Source organism: Hypanus sabinus, chromosome 1, assembly GCF_030144855.1.
Source record: "Hypanus sabinus isolate sHypSab1 chromosome 1, sHypSab1.hap1, whole genome shotgun sequence".
NCBI lineage: Eukaryota > Metazoa > Chordata > Chondrichthyes > Myliobatiformes > Dasyatidae > Hypanus > Hypanus sabinus.
The window spans coordinates 97,074,332-97,093,365 of record NC_082706.1 but is presented as its reverse complement, the minus strand read 5'-3'; the positions used below and the strand labels follow the sequence as shown (position 1 = coordinate 97,093,365).

The following is a 19,034-nucleotide window of genomic DNA, read 5'->3' as shown; positions in this document are numbered from 1 at the left end:
CATGTAAGCACACACACACAGAGTCAAAAATTCAACAAATGTAGTGGATTATGTAGTTCATTATGTTGAAGTGCTTTATAGTTTGGTACATTCCACTTTTGCCAATTTTTGCGGAAAGGCACTTCCTTCTGTCTACAAATATGATTGAGCTAATTCATATCTTTGTCATAGGATTTGGACATCATGGGCAAGGCCAGCATTTATTGACCTTCCCAAACTCGTGTTCAATATGTGGTGATGCCTAGTCCTTCTGGAGAAGATGATCTGGATAAGGCATTGCAGAATTTCAACCCAGCCAGGATGGTAGAATACCATTAGATTTCTAAGCCAGGCCAGGGGGTCATATGGGAATAAATTTGCAAGCAGTAGTATTTCTACATCCCTCCTACTCCTGTCCTTTGTATTTAGAGGTCACCTGTTTGGGAGATGCGTCAGAGTAGTATTGACTGGGAGTGACTGATGGAGGAAACAAAGAACTGTAGGTAATAGAATCTGATTTAGAGCATGGAACCAAATTAGGGAGGTGGAGTGGGTAAATGGAAACAGTGATGGAAGAAGACCCAGTGGGGTTGAATATGTGAGTGAGCAGATGGATTGGGTGGTGGAGAAGAAAGAAACGAGAGGACTGGGAGTGAGGGCTTTAAGAGGAACCGGGCAGACTAAGTGGAGAGAGAACAGGGACAGAAGGGGAGCAGGTTACCTGAAATTGGAAAATTCAATGTTCATGCCATTACCAGGTGGAATATGAGGTGCTATATTTTCAAGACTCTGTTTGGTGTTTTGACTGCCATAACGTATTAGAAATCAACCTAGGCACTGCTAATGCTGACATAACTATAGAGTCAGTTGAAGGTTTGTTCTAAAATTGCATACTTCAAAAGCAAACAGAAACAAGAGTCCTTTTTATCATAGGCCCTGGGGGCACTTGCAGTGACCTTACTAAATATTCGATCTTGAATTATATTGCTGACATTCTGCACCACAAATATTCTAAAAGAAAGAATAAAGTACTTTGAAGGATTTATACAATTTTTCAGTTATCACCAAAATGTAATCAGTTAGTCAATTAGTTAAATAACCCCTGCGGTCATCTGATTCTGCTACAAATGTTATGTAGAATACAATGACCATAGAAGTTAACAAGACCACTATCAGTTGCAAATGTGATGCCTTTATTCAGGAAAGGAAATAGGGATAATCAATGTATCTATGGGCTAGTCAGCCTCACATTATTGGTAGCAAAGAGGACATTGAGGGATATGATTCATGCACATTTGGAAATATGTAGTCTGTTCAGAACAATCAGCGTAGCTTTATGTGGGGCAGATCATGCCTTAGAAACTTGACTGAGATTTTGATGACGTGCCAAAGGAGCTTGATGAGACTAAATGGGCATTATCTACATGGACTTCAGTAAGGCATTTAATAAGACTTCTCGTGTTCAGCTGGATTAGAATTAGGGTCAGGAGATGCATGTGATCTGTGGTATATTTCTAGTTTGGATTCAGAACTGACTTGCTCATAGAAGATGGATGGTGTTCTGCAAGGGTCAGTGCTGAGACCTCTTAGTTTGTGAGATATATCAATGATTTGAATTAAAATCTAGATAAGTAGCAAATTTGCAAATGACACCAAGATTGGTGGACTGCCAAAGAATACAGTGGGATATGAATCATTTACAGATATGGGCAGAGAGGTGGCAGATGGAGTTTAATCTAGGCCAGTGTTAAAAGATGCACTTTGAGAGGTGAAATGGAAGAAGAAAATATACAGTTAATAACATAGTTATAGAGGGATCAGGGGTCCAGTTCCATAGTTCTTTGAAAGTGGCTATAATGATAAGATAGTTTAAAAAAGGCATAAACATGAAGGCTTGTCTTCATTGGTAGGAGTGCTGAGTACAAGAGTAAGGAAGTCGTGCTGTCTCTGTATAAAGCTTTAGTGAGAATGCACTTGATCTACACACAGTTTATAGGAAGGGTGTGGAAAAAGCTGCTGAAGTTTACCAGGATGTTGCCTGCATTAGAGAGTACATGCTATCATGCTATAAGGACAGATTGGACAAACTTAGGTTGTTCTCCTTTGAAACTGAGGGGAAACATGATCGAGGTTTTTAAAAATTTGAGAGGTACAATTAGGGTAAACACTCAAAAACCAGGATACAAGTGTCAAATATGAGAGGGGGAAATTTGAGGGGCAAGTTTTTTGTACCGAGTGGTAGATGCCTGGAATTAAGCTGGTTGGGCACTCAGACAGTTTGGTGGCATTTAAGATGCCTTTAGGTAGACAGATGAATATGAAGGGGATGGAAGGATAAGGATGTTAAACAGGAGGAGGACACTTACTGTAAATTGACATAACATAATAGGCTGAATGGCCTGTCCAATGCTGTACTGTTCTCTTTTCTAATTGCTTGGTGAAAAATTCCTTTGCAGACATTTGGCAGTAATGGACCATATTTAAGACTTAGAAAAAAATAGTTTCTACAGTGAATTTAAAATGTAGTTAACGTTGTTTCCCCTCGTACACAGAACTTAAGTGTACAGCGGATTCTGGTTAATTGGGAGACATCAAGACCAGTACGTTTTGGCCCAATTAAGTGGCAACCTCAGTTGGCCGAAGTTCATGGAGATAGTTAAAAAATATAAAAAGACAAACTACCATTTTAACTGAGCAACAAATCATGTATTTAAATGAAATACAGAACAAATTAGAACACTATCAAACCTACTGTAGTACTATAAAACAGTTCTCGCTCCTAATAGTTATCGATGGAGGAATTCATTCACTGTACATTGACATATTCTTTTGATTGACTGTAAATGAGCAAAATCAGTGAATTGAATTGACTTTATTACTTACATCCTTCATGTACATAAAGAGGGAAAAATCTTTATGTTACGTCTCTGTCTAAATGTGCAATTTTATAATTTATAGTAATATGTATAGCAGGATAGTCAATATAACATAGAAATACAGTTGCGTCAGCCTGAAATTCAGCCGTCTGATGACCCGGTTGAGGAAGCTGTCCTGGAGCCTGATGGGCCTGGCTTTTATGTTGCGGTACTGTTTCCCAGATGGTAGCAGCTGGAACAGTTTATGGTTGGGGTCACTCGGGTCTCCAATGATCCTTCCGGCCCTTTTTACACACCTGTCACTGTAAATGTCCTGAATAGGGAAGTTCACATCTACAGATGCAATGGTCTGTCCACACCACTCTCTGTAGAGTCCTGCGTTTGAGGAAAGTACAGTTGCCATCACAGGCAGTGATACAGCCAGTCAGGATGCTCTCAATTGTGCCCCTGTAGAAAATTCATAGAATTTGGGGGCCCATACCAAACTTACTCAACTGTCTGAAGTGAAAGAGGCGCTGTTGTGCCTTTTTCACCACTCAGCTGGCATGTACAGATCACATGAAATCGTTGGTGATGTTTATACCGAGGAACTTAAAGCCGTTCACCCTCTCAACCCCAGATCCATTGATGTTAATAGGGGTTAGCCTGTCTCCATTCCTTCTCCATTCCACATCCAGCTCCTTTGTTTTTGCGACATTGAGGGAGAGGTTGTTTTCCTTACACAACTATGACAGGTTGATGACTTCTTCTCCATAAGCTGTCTCATTATTGTTTGAAATTATGCCAATCAGTGTAGTGTCATTAGCAGATTGGAGCTGCGGATGGTGACATGGGTATACACAGAGTAAAGGAGGGGGCTTAAAACACATCCCTGAGGGGCACCTGTGTTGAGGGTCAGAGGTGAGGGAGCCACTGTTACTACCTGTTAGCGATCTGACAGGAAGTCCAGGATCCAGCTACACAAGGCAGGGTGAAGGCCGAGGTCTCTAAGCTTCTTGTTGAACCTGGAGGGAATTGTTGTGTTGAATGCTGAACTGTAGTCCAAGAACAGCATTCTCACATAAGCATCCCTCTTCTCCAGATGTGTAAGGACAGTATGTAGAGCTGTAGCGATTGCATCATGTGTTGATCCTTTGTGTCAGTAGGCAAATTGTAGGGGATCCAGTGTGGGTGGGAGCATGCTACAGATGTGGTCCTTGACTAGCCTTTCAAAGCATTTGCTCATTATTAGGTGAGTGCAATAGGATGCCAGTCGTTCAGACATTTTACCTTGGTTTTTTTAGGAATAGAGACAATGATGGATGTTTTGAAGCATGAGGGCACTTTACACTGGGAGAGATTAAAAATGTCTGTAAGCACACCTGTTGCACACATCCTGAGTACTCGCCCTGTGATGTTATCTGGAGCCGTGTCCTTGTGACTATCCACTCAGAAAACCTGTGTGCTTCGGCCTCAGAGATGACCAAGCTGCCGGTCGTATCATCTGCAGGTCTCCTCTGGGGCCCTGTATTGGCGACATCGAATCGAGCGTAAGAAAGATTTAGCTCGATGGGAGAGAGGCAGCAATGTTAGAAACTCCACTGCGTTTAGCTTTGATGTCTGTGATGCTGTGCAGACCCTGCCATAAGCTGCGTGTATTTGTGGAAATTTGAGTCTGAATCTTATTTCTGATTTGCCTTGATGACTTTGCATAGATCATAGCTACATTTCTTTAGCTCATGCTGATTGCTGGCATTGTAGCTCTATGCTGCGTGGTGCAGGCACCTAGGAAGAATAATTATCGCATCCTGCAAATCTTCATTTTAATCGTAACATTCAAGAAGATTGTCGATACCCTTAAATTCTTCGTAATTCCTATCTTGTTGAAGTAGTAAAATCATTTATTTCCACTCCCGGCTGTTTCTGGCATCTCCAAGCCTAAATACTTGAAACTATAGTGAGCAAAACAGTTCTGAATGGGCTTACTGTTTATTTCTCACTAACTATCAGTAACAAAAAAATACTGCTTTTTAAAGACAGATATGTAAGTGATGCTATTTAAAAACTCTTCACTCTAACCAGGGTGCAGTGTCTAACGGCCATACGACATGCACACCATTGATTCTAGTTAGAAAATGTTTGGCAACAGTGTCCTGCCCCAATTAAGCAGAATAGTGTCCCAAGTAAACAAAGAGAATCCCAGCAATTTACTCGACTTGATTTTGTTCTTTAAGAATTATCCCAAATAATTGGATGCCCCGATTAACCAATGAGCCAATTAACCAGAATTCAATGTATATATTAAAAAAAACAAGATTATGCAGGCAGTCAGGGTAGTGAAGAAGGGTTTTGGCACTAAGTATAAATGTTGGAGTGTTAATTTGCAGTTGTACAAGACATAGGAGAGGCCATTTGAAATATGTTTACTTTTGGTTGTGCTGCTGTAAGAAAAATGCCATCAAGGTGGAAATAGCGTAGAGGAAATTTGTGGATGTTTCTGGGACTCAAAGTTATGGAGAGATGTTGTCAAGGTTGGGACTTTTATTTGAGTATAGGAAAATGATGGGTGATCCTAGAGGTATATAAAATCATGAAGAGCAAAAATAGATTCATTGTGCAAGATCTTTTTCCCAGGGTTAGGCAACAAGAACTAGAGGTTTAAGTTGAGAGGGTCGAGATTTAATAGGAACATCACAGGCAGACAATGGTCAGTATATGGAAGTTGTTGAGGCAGGTACACTAACAACATTTAAAATGTACTTGGACATGTACATGAGTGAAAAGAGGTTTAGAGGATATGGGCCAAACACAGGAATAGTTTAAATGGGAATCGTAGTCAGTGTGGACCATTTGGACCAAAGGGCCCATTTCTGTGCTGTAAGACTCTCTGACTCCTCTACTCTGATTAGGACTAGCACCCTCAGAATGCTCCACCATTCAGTAAGATAACATCTCGATTCTAGTTTCCTGTCTGATCCCCACACCCATTAATTCCACTCTGGTTTTAAAAAAATCTATCTCAGCCTTGAATAGACTTAACTGTTGAACCATTGATTCATCATATATTTTTGTACTCAGTTGGTATACTGCCATCTATCTCTTTACACTTTAGATTGCTGTACATACTTTTTGCTTTTACGCTTCAAACTTTGAAAAGTACACTGTAGATTGGTTTTTAATGGGGACAAAATCAATAATGTGCTAACAAAGACTATGGCATGATCTATTTTTATAACTTGAAACGTATTAGCTGCTTTTAAGAGCATGTAAAATGCCATAATTTTTTATTTTTTCTCATTTAGAGCTACTTTGTCCTGTTTATGTCAGAAAGTGATGTTATTTTTGGGCTAGGTTTGATTGGTACTGCCAGTCCTCTGACTCATTCAACTGGTCAGTCTTAAATTAAGTCTTGGCACTCAGCCCTTAATGGATAGTTCAGAGCAAAGTACTGCATTTGCTGGGAATCAGAAACCTAAGTAATGTTAGAGCTGGAAGCATCAGTGATGAAAGGATTGAAAGTTAACATTTTAATTCTATTTCCTTTCATCGGCATTGGGAAAGGTTAGACATGAAATAAATTTAAGAGTACAGAGGTAAGAGGGTGAGCTAGAGGGAGCAAAAAGTTTGTGAGAGGGTGGAAGGCAAGGGAGTTAAAAGGCATAAAGGGTGATGGTGCAAGGGGAAGGAGGAATTATAAATGCAAAGTAATTTACTGAACTCGAGGAAATTTCTGTTTTGGCTTTGTACCATTGTGTTTTGCATGAGTCTCCCTAACCATCATCATTCTGCTTTCTCTTCTAAGATGCTCTCTAAAGCCTACCTTCTGAACAAGTTTTTTGCTTATTTGCCCTTGGAGTTGATATACTATTGTCACATGTACTGAGGTACAGTGAAAAGCTTGTCTTGCGTATTGTTCAGACAGATCAGTTCATTACAGAGTGCATTGAGGTAGTACAAGGTAAAATGATAACAAGGCAGTAAGTGCAGTGCAAGAAGGTAATAAAGTCCAAGATCATAACAAAACAGATTGTGAGGCCAAGAGTCCATCCTACTGAACCAACCTTTTAATGGAGGTGTAGAGGCTGTCCTTGACCTTGCATTTGTAGGCTTTTGTATCTTCTGCTTTTGAGAGAGGAAAAAGAAAATGTCTGAGGTGGGTGGGGTCTTTGATTATGCTGGCTGCTTTACTGGGTTAGCAAGAAGTATAGGCAGGGTCCACAGAGAGGAGGATGTACCGTTCTATTTATTTATTTTTATTTAGAGAGAGGGCGCAAAACAGGCCATTCTGGCTCACTGAGCTGTGCCGTCCAGCAGCCAATCAATTTTAACCCTAACCTAATAACAGGACAGTTTACAAAGACCAATTAACCTACTAACTGCACGTCTTTAGATTGTGGGTGGAAACAGGAGCACTCAGAGGAAACCCATGGCACATAGGAAGGAGGGAACATACAAACTTGCTTACGGAGGACGCCAGAATTGAACTCCGTGCTGTAACTGCGTCATGCTAGTCACTACGCCACGGTGGTGCCCCATCATCTTGTGTGGATGAAAGTCATATTTGTTTGAGGTTTTTGGGAAAACATTTCAGGTATTTTAGTTGAAGGTGCAATGTCGATGCAAATTGGTGTCACCAATAATAATATCTTCCCCATCCAGAGATGTTCTTACTGCTGGTTGAACCAAGGTGCTCTAGTAAAATAGATCTTAGTAACTTCCATACCTGGCAACTGATCTAGTTTCTGAGTTAATGTCAATGTGTCTTAAGTTGGATGCAATTTAGATTATGGTTAAAAGAATACATAGATGTTTAACTAATTTGGTTTTCTTTTGTTAGGGTCGCTCATTATCCTTCAAGACATTCCTTATTTGGGTTCTAATTAGTATATACCAAGGTAGGTCACAAATTTTACATACTGGAAATTAAACTTATGGCATCTAAGCTTTGAAGTGGTTCTATATTTAAAAAGTCACAGGTTAGTGATGCTTGATTGGGTTAAAGCATTTCAATCCATTTGCTGACTGCAATTTTTACCACTAGTGTTTGTTACTTGAAACTATCTCTCTAAATTAATCTAATGATAACAAAATTAAATTGTGTTACTAAAAATGTTTACAATGCAGAATTTTTCTGGAAAGCAGAGGCACATGCTTAGTTGCCAAAGGCTTTCATTGAAGTTAATGTTGCCTTTGGGAAGCATGAATTCATATTGTTAACACAAGAGATTCTGTAGATGCTGAAACTCTTGAGTTTATATTCTTTGCAGCTTGAACTGGAAATCACTGTACCCTGCCTTTTGAATATGCTAAGTAAGATACAAGAGACTGCAGATGCTGCAATCTGCAGCAACAAGCAAACTGCTGGATATGCTCAGTGGGTTAAGCGACATCTGTGGTGGGAAATGTACAGTTGATATTTCAGGTCAGGACCCTTCAACTGGACTGAAAGATGAAGGATCTCGATCTGAAGTAATTGACTGCCCATTTCCCTCCGATGATGTTGCCTAACCTGCTGAGTTCCTCCAGCAGATTTGTTTTAGCTAAAAGATGCATCTTTAAAAGCTTTTACTTTTAAAATTAAAGAGTACCACTTTCTAATCAAATGGCTGATTGTGTATCCAAGGATTCTGCCTGGTTTGAATCTCACTGCTTTGAAACAAAGGGTTTTGTGTTTCTGAAAGAGCAACATTTACTTACTTGCTTGAGGGGAAGTTAATAAGACTGATGTTGTCAGTCCACCCAAAATGCACTCCATTAACATGGAAATGACAACTTGAAAAATAAATCTAATCATCAGACTATTAAAGATGATATTGAAATGAACAATGTAAAACACCCTTTGTAAAAATGTATACTTTGCATATATTAAAGGTAAAAAGAAGTTACTAGACCCTTTCTTGTATGTCAACCATTTAAAATCTACAAAATATCCCTATGTTCAGATGATTAACCCACATACAGTACTTTAATATAGTCATAGATCCCTAATGTATCAGCAGTAATCTGCTGAAATGATTACTTCTTAAAGAATGCATTCCTAGAAAATGGACGTTTGAAATACTTCCTGCAGAATCTAGAGTTATATTTGCAAATTTTAGTTTGTAAATATAATGCTGCATGTTCTTTAAGCATGACAGATTCACAGTTCATGGACTACTCCGTCAATATATTGGAGCTCGCTCATCTCCATGTTCCTCTACAGTGGGAGGCCAGTCTATCATCAGCCACATGCTCCATCAATATATTGGAGCTTACTCATCTCCATGTTCCTCAACAATGGGGGGGCCAGTCTATCTTCAGTCACATCCATCACACTGTTTGTTTATGGGCATTATACAACCTTGCACTGACTTCCCTTTACTTTGATTCTCATTTAGTGGCACTCAAACACCCAGACAGCAATTTACGGGTTGTGTTCTTTGTAATCCTGTCCCCCATTATCAATGCAGCAATCAGATTAGTTCTGAGTGAGTTTTGTATCTGTTACGTAGGCTATGCTTAAATTCCATTCTTGCTACGGTTGACAGTGATAGAATCCAGTTAGATCCTGTGACTTAAACAAAAAACTGAATATTTGAATAATTATTTCATTTGTTCCACTCTCCCTTTTAGATTCTAATTAACCTGTTTAATCCACCTGGTAGTGTTGAACACCCAGTTGCTATCACTACCGCTGTGAAATAGGCCTCATTTGTCATTGATAGCCTGTGATTTTACACATACACCTTAATCTTCAAAGGGTTATACATATAATTAATTAATCATATTTTCACACATCCTGTCTTTGATCAGGAGATGAGCAATTATAACTGTTAATTTATTGTTTCAGGTGGCATTTTAATATATGGAGCATTGGTGCTGTTTGAGTCAGAGTTTGTACATGTTGTCGCAATTTCCTTCACTGCATTGATTTTGACTGAGTTACTGATGGTTGCACTTACTATCCGAACCTGGCATTGGCTGATGGTTGTGGGGGAGTTCCTCAGTCTTGGCTGCTATGTGGCCTCCCTTGCTTTTCTCAATGAGTATTTTGGTAAGTTGTTTGAGAGATACATTGTTGAATTTGTAAAAATAATGCATCATGCATTATCAAGTCTGATGCCTCAGTTGCACATAAGAATTGCAGTGTTTGTTTTCTGTTTATCCAGTGTAATATTGTGTCTGCTGTATGTATGTATACTTGTTGCATTGTTTTTAACCATGGAAGTATTTTATAGAGGAGTAAAAGTATTTCAGGTATTATGCTCTATATCAAGTTGTAACGTGATGGGGTGGTGTATGCTGGACTTGAACTGCTGTCAGCAGTAACCTGCACATATAACCATATAACAATTACAGCACGGAAACAGGCCATCTCGGCCCTTCTAGTCCATGCCGTACGTTTATACTCAACTAGTCCCACCGACCTGCACTTAGTCCATAACCCTCCATTCCTTTCCTGTCCATATACCTATCCAATTTTTTTTAAATGACAAAATCAAACCTGCCTCTACCACTTCTACTGGAAGCTCGTTCCACACAGCTGCCACTCTCTGAGTAAAGAAGTTCCCCCTCGTGTTACCCCTAAACTTTTGCCCCTTAACTCTCAACTCAAGTCCTCTTGTTTGAATCTCCCCTGCTTTCAAATGGAAAAAGCCTATCCACGTCAAATCTATCTATCCCCCTCATAATTTTAAATACCTCTATCAAGTCCCCCCTCAAGCTTCTACGCTCCAAAGAATAAAGACCTAACTTGTTCAGCCTTTCTCTGAAACTTAGGTGCTGAAACCCAGGTCACATTCTAGTAAATCTCCTCTGCACTCTCTCTATTTTGTTGGCATCTTTCCTATAATTCGGTGACCAGAACTGTACACAATACTCCAAATTTGGCCTCACCAATCCCTTGTACAATTTTAACGTTACATCCCAACTCCTATATTCAATGCTCTGATTTATAAAGGCCAACATACCAAAATCTTTCTTCACCACCCTATCCACATGAGATTCCACCTTCAGGGAACTATGCACCATTATTCCTAGATCACTCTGTTCTACTGTATTCCTCAATGCCCTACCATTTACCATGTATGTCCTATTTTGATTAGTCCTACCAAAATGTAGCACCTCACACTTATCAGCATTAAACTCCATCTGCCATCTTTCAGCCCACTCTTCTAACTTAACTAAATCTCTCTGCAAGCTTGAAAAGCCTACTTCATTATCCACAACGCCACCTATCTTAGTATCATCTGCATACTTACTAATCCAGTTTACCACCCCATCATCCAGATCATTAATGTAAATGACAAACAACACTGGACCCAGTACAGATCCCTCAGGTACACCACTAGTCACCGGCCTCCAACCTGACAAACAGTTATCCGCCACTACTCTCTGGCATCTCCCATCCAGCCACTATTGAATTCATTTTACTACTTCAATATTAATATCTAACCTACTGGTGTGAATGAGGAGGCTGATCTCAATGGCATGTTCCTGAGGACCTGTCTATAAATACCTAAGGGGCATTGTAAAAAGGCTAAGCAGGTTCATAGCTTTGCCTTTTCTCAAAACTAAGCAATTTGAAATTACAGTGGAAGCTTCCAAGCTGACAACATGAACATTAATTTCTCTAAATTCTGATAATTTCTTGCTGCTCCCGCATCTCCCTTTTTCCATCCCCCATTCTGGCTCCCCTCTTAGCCCTTCTCACCTGCCCATTGCCTACCTCTGGTGCCTCCACCAACTTCCTTTTCTCCCATGGTCCACTCTCCTATCAGATTCCTGCTTCAGCCATTTTTACCTCTTCCACCCATCACTTCTCAGCTTCTTACTTCAACCCCTCCCTCACCCACCCACCTTCCCCCTCACCTGGCCTCAGCTATCACCTGACAGCTTTCCCTTTCCCTACCTTTGTCTTCTATCATCTTCCCCCTTCCTTTTCAGTCCTGATGAAGGGTCTTGGTCTGAAAAGACATCTATTTATACCTCTTCAAAAGTACTGCCTGACCTGCTGACTTCCTCCAGCATATTGCATGTGTGTTACAGTGAAAGATGATTTTTTTTTCTAGCCTAACTCCAGATGTTCTTTTGGTGTTCAGCAGGATCTTCCTACTGATGTACATTAGGGAAAGTGTGCAGAAACCTTCTCGAATATTAACCTTTAAATGCATCAGTATGGTATAAAGTTTCATGGTAAAATTCAGACATTAAATCTCGATCTCTTGATACCTAGCACAGTAATGCTTTGCAGTTACACCAAGACTAATCCCACAAAGACTGATCATACTGTGATCTTTTTTGTTTTTCTTACAAAAAGTTACTATCCATACTCCACATCAACTGTTTTTGAATGATCTTAAATCGTAAATAATATAAGTTCCTGTCATCCTTATGATTGCTTTCTAAATAAGTAATGCTTCAGTAACAATGCCTCGGTGTTTTGAGTCCTGACAGCTATCTAGCATTATAAGATAGTTCATTGCTGTTCAGCGGTGGGCACAACATAAAGGAAAAAGTGGAGAGGGACAGAATCCATGTGCCCTTTTGTCAACTTTCATCGATATCTTTCAGCATTCCTGCGTAATTAGCATGAACTTAAAACAAATATCAATAACATGGGTTGGGTTCATAGTTGTAATGCAAGGAAACAGTTCCTTCAGCCTATCTGGTTTCTGACCAAACCCCAATGCTATTTAGCAGTAATTAGTCTGTAAACTTCTATGTCTTTAATTTTTATTGTATAGAAAATAATAATTAAAACAATGAGATCTGAGGCCTCTGCCTTTATCAGTCAGAGTTGACCTTGGATATTGCATCCTAGCTGTGTAGGTATGCAAGCCTGGGCAGTACGCTATGGAGGGCAAGCTGTTGCCCATGTAGCAAGCTCCCCTCTCCACATATCTGATGAACCCAAAGGAACGGCAGAGACCGATACAATTTGGTATCAGCAGCATCACAGGAGTTGCCGATCAACATTGAACTCAATGTAGGAATGCCTCGGGGACTCCAGGTCTGGATTTTTCCTTCAGAGTGCACTCCTGAAGCCTTCCCCATGAGTTGGTATAGCCACAAGGGGGAAAGGTTCGAGATCAGAGTTTTCCTTCTCCTAGATAAGCTGCCGACGATGGCTGATGAGCCCCAGCTGCCTAAAGTGGATGGTTTTCAGGCACCAGTAACCCGCCTTTGCCCCTTCTCCTGTCAGAAGAAATGTTACTGCCGGGCTTAGTAGCTAAGCCACACATGAAGGCCAGGAGCCTTGGTTGCCAGGGGCTATTTGAGGCACATGCCATTGGGAGTATTTAATAGGTAGTGGGAGATTCTCCCCAGTGCCCCCTTCTCTCTCTCTCTCCCCCCCCCCCCCGCCCCCGGCTATAGCAACCTTAAGTCAAGTCGTCACTTTTATTGTCATTTTGACCATAACTGCTCGTACAGTACACCATAAAAATGAGACAACATTTTTCAGGACCATGTTGTTACATGACACAGTACAAAAACTAGCTGAACTACGTAAAAAAAAAACACAGAGAAAACTACACTAGACTACAGACCTACAGAGGACTGCATAAAGTGCACAAAAAACAGTGCAGGCATTACAATAAATAATAAACAGGACAATAGGGCAAGGTGTCAGTCCAGGCTTTGGGTAATGAGGAGTCTGATAGCTTGGGGGAAGAAACTGTTGCATAGTCTGGACGTGAGAGCCCGAATGCTTCTGAGCCTTTTCCCAGACAGCAGGAGGGAGAAGAGATTGTATGAGGGGTGCATGGGGTCCTTCATAATGCTGTTTCCTTTGCGGATGCAGCGTGTAGTGTAAATGTCCGTGATGGTGGGAAGAGGGACCCCGATGATCTTCACAGCTGACCTCACTATCCACTGCAGGTCTTGCGATCCGAGATGGTGCAATTTCCGAACCAGGCAATGATGCAGCTGCTCAGGATGCTCTCAATACAACCCCTGTAGAATGTGGTGAGGATGGGGGGTGGGAGATGGACTTTCCTAAGCCTTCGCAGAAAGTAGAGATGCTGCTGGGCTTTCTTTGCTATGGAGCTGGTGTTGAGGGACCAGGTGAGATTCTCCGTCAGGTGAACAACAAAAAACTTGGTGCTCTTTACGATCTCTATGAGGAGCCGTCGATGTTCAGCGGGGAGTGGTCGCTCCGTGCCCTTCTGAAGTCAACAACCATCTCTTTTGTTTTGTTCACATTAAGAGACAGGTTGTTGGCTCTGCACCAGTCCGTTAGCCGCTGCACCTCCTCTCTGTAAGCTGACTTGTCGTTCTTGCTGATAAGACCCACCAGGGTCGTGTCATCAGTGAACTTGACGATATGGTTCGAGCTGTGTGTTGCAGCACAGTCGTGGGTCAGCAGAGTGAACAGCAGTGGACTGAGCACGCAGCCCTGGGGAGCCCCTGTGCTCAGTGTGATGGTGTTGGAGATGCTGCCTCTGATCCGGACTGACTGAGGTCTCCCAGTCAGGAAGTCTAGGATCCAGTTGCAGGGGGAGGTATTCAGGCCCAGTAGACTCAGCTTTCCAATCAGTTTCTGAGGAATGATTATGTTGAATGCTGAACTGAAGTCTATGAACAGCATCCAAACATATGTGTCTTTTTTGTCCAGGTGGGTTAGGGCCAGGTGGAGGGTGGTGGCAATGGCGTCATCTGTTGAGTGTTTGGGACGGTACGCAAACTGCAGGGGGTCCAGTGAGGGGGGCAACAGGGTCTTAATATGCCTCTTGAAACACTTCATGGTGATGGATGTAAGTGCAACAGGACAGTAGTCATTTAGGAACCTAAAAACACAAAATTTAGCAAAATGCAAACATGAAAATCTGGCACATTTCAAGGTCGGTAGAATGCACCAGCAGCACTTCCGTACTTTTTAATATTGGGTGGCCAACCAGGTCAGGAAGGTCATTAAATGTTATCATGACTACAGGCATTTGGAAAATTAATCATTTCAGCTAAAGAAATTTAGAATTATTATTTATGAAATGGAACCAATCAGTAGTAGGTCAAGTAAGTATTTCCTCATTAATAATTGGTTAAAGTAAGTAGGGGAATGATCATTAGGATGGGTCATCTTAGTGGACTTTAGTCTTGGTGTGGGGAAGGAACCATGCCCAGGTTATTGGACATGGTCATGGTCCCATTGTTATTGCCATCCTTATGTCGAATTTGTCTGTAGGACAGAAAATAAACAAAACTCATACACTATAATAACCGTACCAAAACAGTACTGTAATAAATGGCATGAAAAGTACAAGCCTGATAAGAAAGAACACTTTCTAAAAATAGAATTAATTAGTGAGTGGGTAGAAACTAATTCTACTGTTCAATGGAACAAACATATATGTACATTGAAATTCTCAATTTTACAAAATGGAAGCACCTTTTTATGCAGGGGTGTCCATAACAGAGGGACAGATTGTGCTGTGCAAAATCAGGGTTATCAGAATAACTTTGGAGTTTTTCCCCTTGAGATAAGTCTGATGAATGTAAAATTGGAGACATGAGACTGCAGATGCTGGAATCTGGGAGGGGGAGAAAGCAGCATGCTGGAGGAACGCAGCATGTCAGGCAATATCTGTGGTAGGAGATAGCCATTTGATATTTCTGTTTGAGACCCTTCATCTGGGTTGCTGAAATAAGATAAAATTGGAGACTGCCAACAATGGTATTAAGGATTACCCCCAAAGAGTAATCAGAATCAGGTTTATTATCACTGACATTTGTGTGAAAGTGTTGTGATCAAGTTATACAGTGGAATAGTCCCATGGTCATCATTTTAAGATTGGCTCCTCTTCGACTTGAGTGTAGTCCTATAATTTTCGTAGATCATTATATTTCTTTCTCATCCAGTGCATTTTATTTTATAGATGTCATAGCCTCTTCGCACCTGAGTTGAGAATAAATGTCCAGCTAATATGTCGTCCAAACAATCTTTCTAAACGTTGGTTTAAATATTAATTGTCATTCAAGGGCACTCACTGAACCAGTTGTTTACCTAGAGAATAAATGTTGATTGCATGTTATGTGTTTCTTCTCTTGGAAAACAGACAAGTATTTTTCAAATCATTTCCACTTTGCTAGGATTGCAGCTCTCCTGGATTGCTCAGGAATATCCTGGGATTGAGGAAGATTTTCAAGCTCATCTACTGTACTTAGTACACAGTTAGCCTTTTTTTTCCCTTGGCTGCCTCAGAGCAGCTCTTCCCATATCCAACTAGATTTGCTTTGGCCCACAGTTTACTCATAAAAGGCCTTTAATCACTGTGCCGATCATCATGGTTTCCCTATTACTTTCAGGCATGCAGCTAAGTAGTGTGGTGACCAAACCTCCAGGTCAGAGGTTAGCAGCAATCAGTTCAGGGTGGTTGTGGGAGGGAAGCTTTGCTGAGGTGATTGGTCTGTCTGCTCATTAGTAGCACATGACATTTCATGTGATCAAGAGTATGAGGAATGCCATCTCTCTTCAGGGTTGTGTCTTTCCTATGGATACTTCCTTACAAAGGAACCTGAAATATAGGTTTTAGTTACTTTCTGAAAATATTTTCGCAGTTATTTTAATCAGTGTTAATATAAAAGAAATTTTGGTTGTAAAATATGTCTTTTGTTCCTACTTAGGATTGTGTTTGAGTATTGTATGGTTTATAACACAATAAATCTCTGCTTTTACAGATGTCGCCTTTATCACCACTGTGACCTTCCTGTGGAAAGTGTCAACGATTACCCTTGTCAGTTGTCTTCCACTTTATATTCTCAAGTACTTGAAGCGCAAATTCTCTCCGCCCAGTTACTCCAAACTTACCTCATAATGCAGATTTTTTTTTGCTCAATAAGTAGCACTTTTGCCATTGCTGCGGATGGATCGAATCATCCCTATGAACACTTCACAGGGAATCTTAAATCTTGTGAAAATGGTCTGTTGACCAAACAGCCAAAAATAGCAATGAAGCACACAGTGTGCAGAGCATTAAAAGAAACTGAGAGCACTTCTGAATAACAGGTACTGCAAAGCAACTTTTGAAATGAAGGAATGCCTTCAGATATTTCAGACTACTGATGGAGTCAGGGAGAAAATGGATATAACTTGCCTTTGTATTTTTTTTTATTCCCTTCCCCTTTTTTCTTGCTAATTTATGTATACACTCAAATATACTTTTGTTGAAAATTGTCATTGTAGTTTTTAATTGTTCCTCTAAAACAATTCTGCAACTAGATGTGGAATTGTCCATGAAGTACCAGTTAGCAAATGGTGTTGTATAAACAAAATGCTCATATACTAATGCCATTGTACATAAAGCAGAAAATTAGCACTATATATTTATTGGAGTTTTATAAGAGCTCTCTACTTTAGCATTTGCTATTGGCTTGTCTTTATTTCCCTGCTTCTGAATTGTAGCTGTGTTTTGTGAAACAAATATGCACTAACAGGGAAATGCACAGCAGGCTCTTCAACATACCACATTGTTATTAGCATATTGCTGTCAATCTCCCCTTTATTTCTTCTCCAGTATTATCCACATACATGTATTTGGAAGTTTACCTTAGGAATTCTACAGCCTAAATTTTAAGTGAGGCACTCTAGAGAACTTATTTTTACAAATAGCCTAAGAACATACGTTATTGAATTACATTAAATTTTCATTTCTTCTTTGCCAGACTCCATTACAGTCTTGAGTCTGGAAGATTTTTTTGTCTCCTGAGGATTTGTGCTATATAATAGGCATTGTCCAAAACAACAACTGTAAAGAAACCAGCTTTCCTTCAAATCATATTAAGGACATAATTCTAATTATTTCAGGGCTTTGTGTTCTTGGATTGATTTCTGTAGCATTTATATGATAAAGCGGAGTCGAGCAGAAGATGTGGTATTTTTACAAAGAGGATCAACAATGTTTTTTGCCAGCAAATTCCTGGATCCAGCACTGATTTAGAGTTTATTGCACTCTCTCAAAATTCCATTTAGAAAGTATACAAGAATACACTGTGTTGTTTTGTGAAACAAAGTATATTATATTGTAACTGACTTGTAGAAAATTAATTTTTGTAATCATTATGTATTAAAATTCATTTTTTGCATTCATTTTCTTATCCAGCGTTCTGGTTTATCAATGTGTCCATCCCGTAATGTGTCCAAAAGGAATAATTAGACAAGATCTTGGATTATAATGCTATTCCAGCCAATTGTTTTTAATTAAACATTTTAGGTTCCACGGTGATTATGCTGAAGTGTGTCCATAGCTTCCATGGCTGTACTTGAGACTCTGCTCTGATAGTGAAAGGATGTTGTATAGTATTTTTGTTAATAGCCTTCAAATAATGGATGCCTGGTGCAAGATTCCAATTGTTATTCTATACTGCAACTGTGATGTAATAGTATGAAATAAGTAACAGTGAAATGTGCTCTCATGGTCACCTTGATTAAGCAATCATCTGGATTAAATACCCACACTACTCCTGTTGATAGCAATGGACATTTTATGGAGCCTGCATCAGGGTCTAGCTACCACCCTCAAACACAATCAAGGTAATTGTTTTCAAACTGTGGTTGAGCCACCATTGAGTGTCACTGGACATTACTAGATTCAACCATTTTAAGGAATCATTAGATTTTAATGGTGAAGGTGACTATATTCAGATTTTACTGTATTGTTAACTCTAACTGGAGTTCCCTCTGCACAATAAAATGAATTTACATTTTCACAGATGTCTTTTCTCTTTTTTTTTTGGAACTTTTGATGTGATAAAATCAAGCATCACTATGGGTTTATTTAAATATATTGTCTGATCATTTTGACATATTGCAATTTAAAATTTTCTTTGTTTTGTAACAAGAAATTGTCTATTTGGGTGTTGAATGACAAATTTAGTTTGATATTTAAATGCATTTGTTGCTTAAGAAATCTTAAATTCAAGGTGAGTGCATTAAGCTAAATATCTGTATTTGCAAATAAATTATTTAGTTTTATGAATAATTATGTAGCCCAAATCAATTCTAACAGCTTTTTCCCCTAAGTTGATTATTCCGACAATAATGAAGTGAATGTCAAAGGGTATATATAATCTCCCAAAGCAAGTTAATTCCAAGCTTTGCCCATCTCTCATCCTCTCCATTCACCCAATGCTTTCAATTTTTCATGACTGTTCTTAAAACTCTTCTCCCTCCTGATTTGTTGACGCATTTTGATCTCTTCTACACCCTACTCACAATGGCATATG

The 19,034-nt window shown here is 39.8% G+C and overlaps 1 protein-coding gene across 3 annotated transcripts in view; it reads left to right on the top strand.

The window, feature by feature from the left end:
* atp9b (ATPase phospholipid transporting 9B) overlaps positions 1-18,517 on the top strand; it is a 321,211-nt gene extending 302,694 nt beyond the window's left edge. For all 3 annotated transcript variants that reach the window (XM_059972582.1, XM_059972575.1, XM_059972567.1), the window contains 3 exons: positions 7,672-7,729; positions 9,664-9,867; positions 16,491-18,517. In XM_059972582.1, coding sequence (XP_059828565.1) covers positions 7,672-7,729; positions 9,664-9,867; positions 16,491-16,627 — 399 coding nt within the window. In that variant the 3' untranslated portion in view covers positions 16,628-18,517. The remainder of the gene's footprint in view (positions 1-7,671; positions 7,730-9,663; positions 9,868-16,490) is intronic.
* Positions 18,518-19,034: the final 517 nt, after the last annotated feature.